This window comes from Orycteropus afer, unplaced genomic scaffold (assembly GCF_000298275.1).
Source record: "Orycteropus afer afer isolate SDZICR_OR568_19922 unplaced genomic scaffold, OryAfe1.0 scaffold00902, whole genome shotgun sequence".
In the NCBI taxonomy this organism is placed as follows: domain Eukaryota; kingdom Metazoa; phylum Chordata; class Mammalia; order Tubulidentata; family Orycteropodidae; genus Orycteropus; species Orycteropus afer.
Window position 1 is genome coordinate 124,056 of NW_006922489.1, and position 605 is coordinate 124,660.

General features: G+C 52.1%; 1 protein-coding gene across 1 annotated transcript in view; it reads left to right on the forward strand.

Annotated features, from left to right (window-relative positions):
- TEX26 (testis expressed 26) overlaps positions 1-605 on the forward strand; it is a 37,534-nt gene that overhangs the window by 29,778 nt on the left and 7,151 nt on the right. Inside the window, exon 6 of the mRNA XM_007958276.1 lies at positions 155-171. Coding sequence (XP_007956467.1) covers positions 155-171 — 17 coding nt within the window. The remainder of the gene's footprint in view (positions 1-154; positions 172-605) is intronic.

A 605-nucleotide genomic window follows, 5' to 3' on the forward strand; every position in this document is an offset into this window, starting at 1 on the left:
GCCCAAACCACACCCACTGCCGTGGAGTCGATTCTGACCCACAGCGCCCCTAGAGGACAGAGTGGAACTGCCCCAGAGGGTCTCCAAGGCTGTCAGTCTTCACAGAAGCTGACTGCCTCATCTTTTTCCTGGGTTCGAACTGCTGACCTTTGAGTTAGCAGCCTAGTGTTTAACCACTGCACCACCAGGGCTCCTTTGGGAAAGATGCAGTTGCTGCAAAATGACAGCTATCTCAATTATTCATTGAAGTTTATCCACGTGGTACATTTTCGGTTTTTGTGCTGCTACTGGTAAGGCTTCAGTTAGTTGTTGCTAGGTACTGTTGTTGCTAGGTCCAACTCATAGCGTCCCTGTGCACAGCAGATGAAACACTGCCCAGCCCTCACCATCCTCAGTTGTTCCTACGTTTGAGCCCATTGTTGCAGCCTCTTCTGGTTCCCCAGTGCCGTTCCGACAGGAATAGACCACCAATGGGATGGCCTTAACAAACAGGAGTTTATTCTCTTACAGTTTGGAGGCTTTAAGTCCGAGTTCAAAGTGCCAGGCTCTAGGGGCTGGGTGAGAGCCCCTCAACCTTGGGGTCCAGCTCTGCCTCCTGCTCCCGG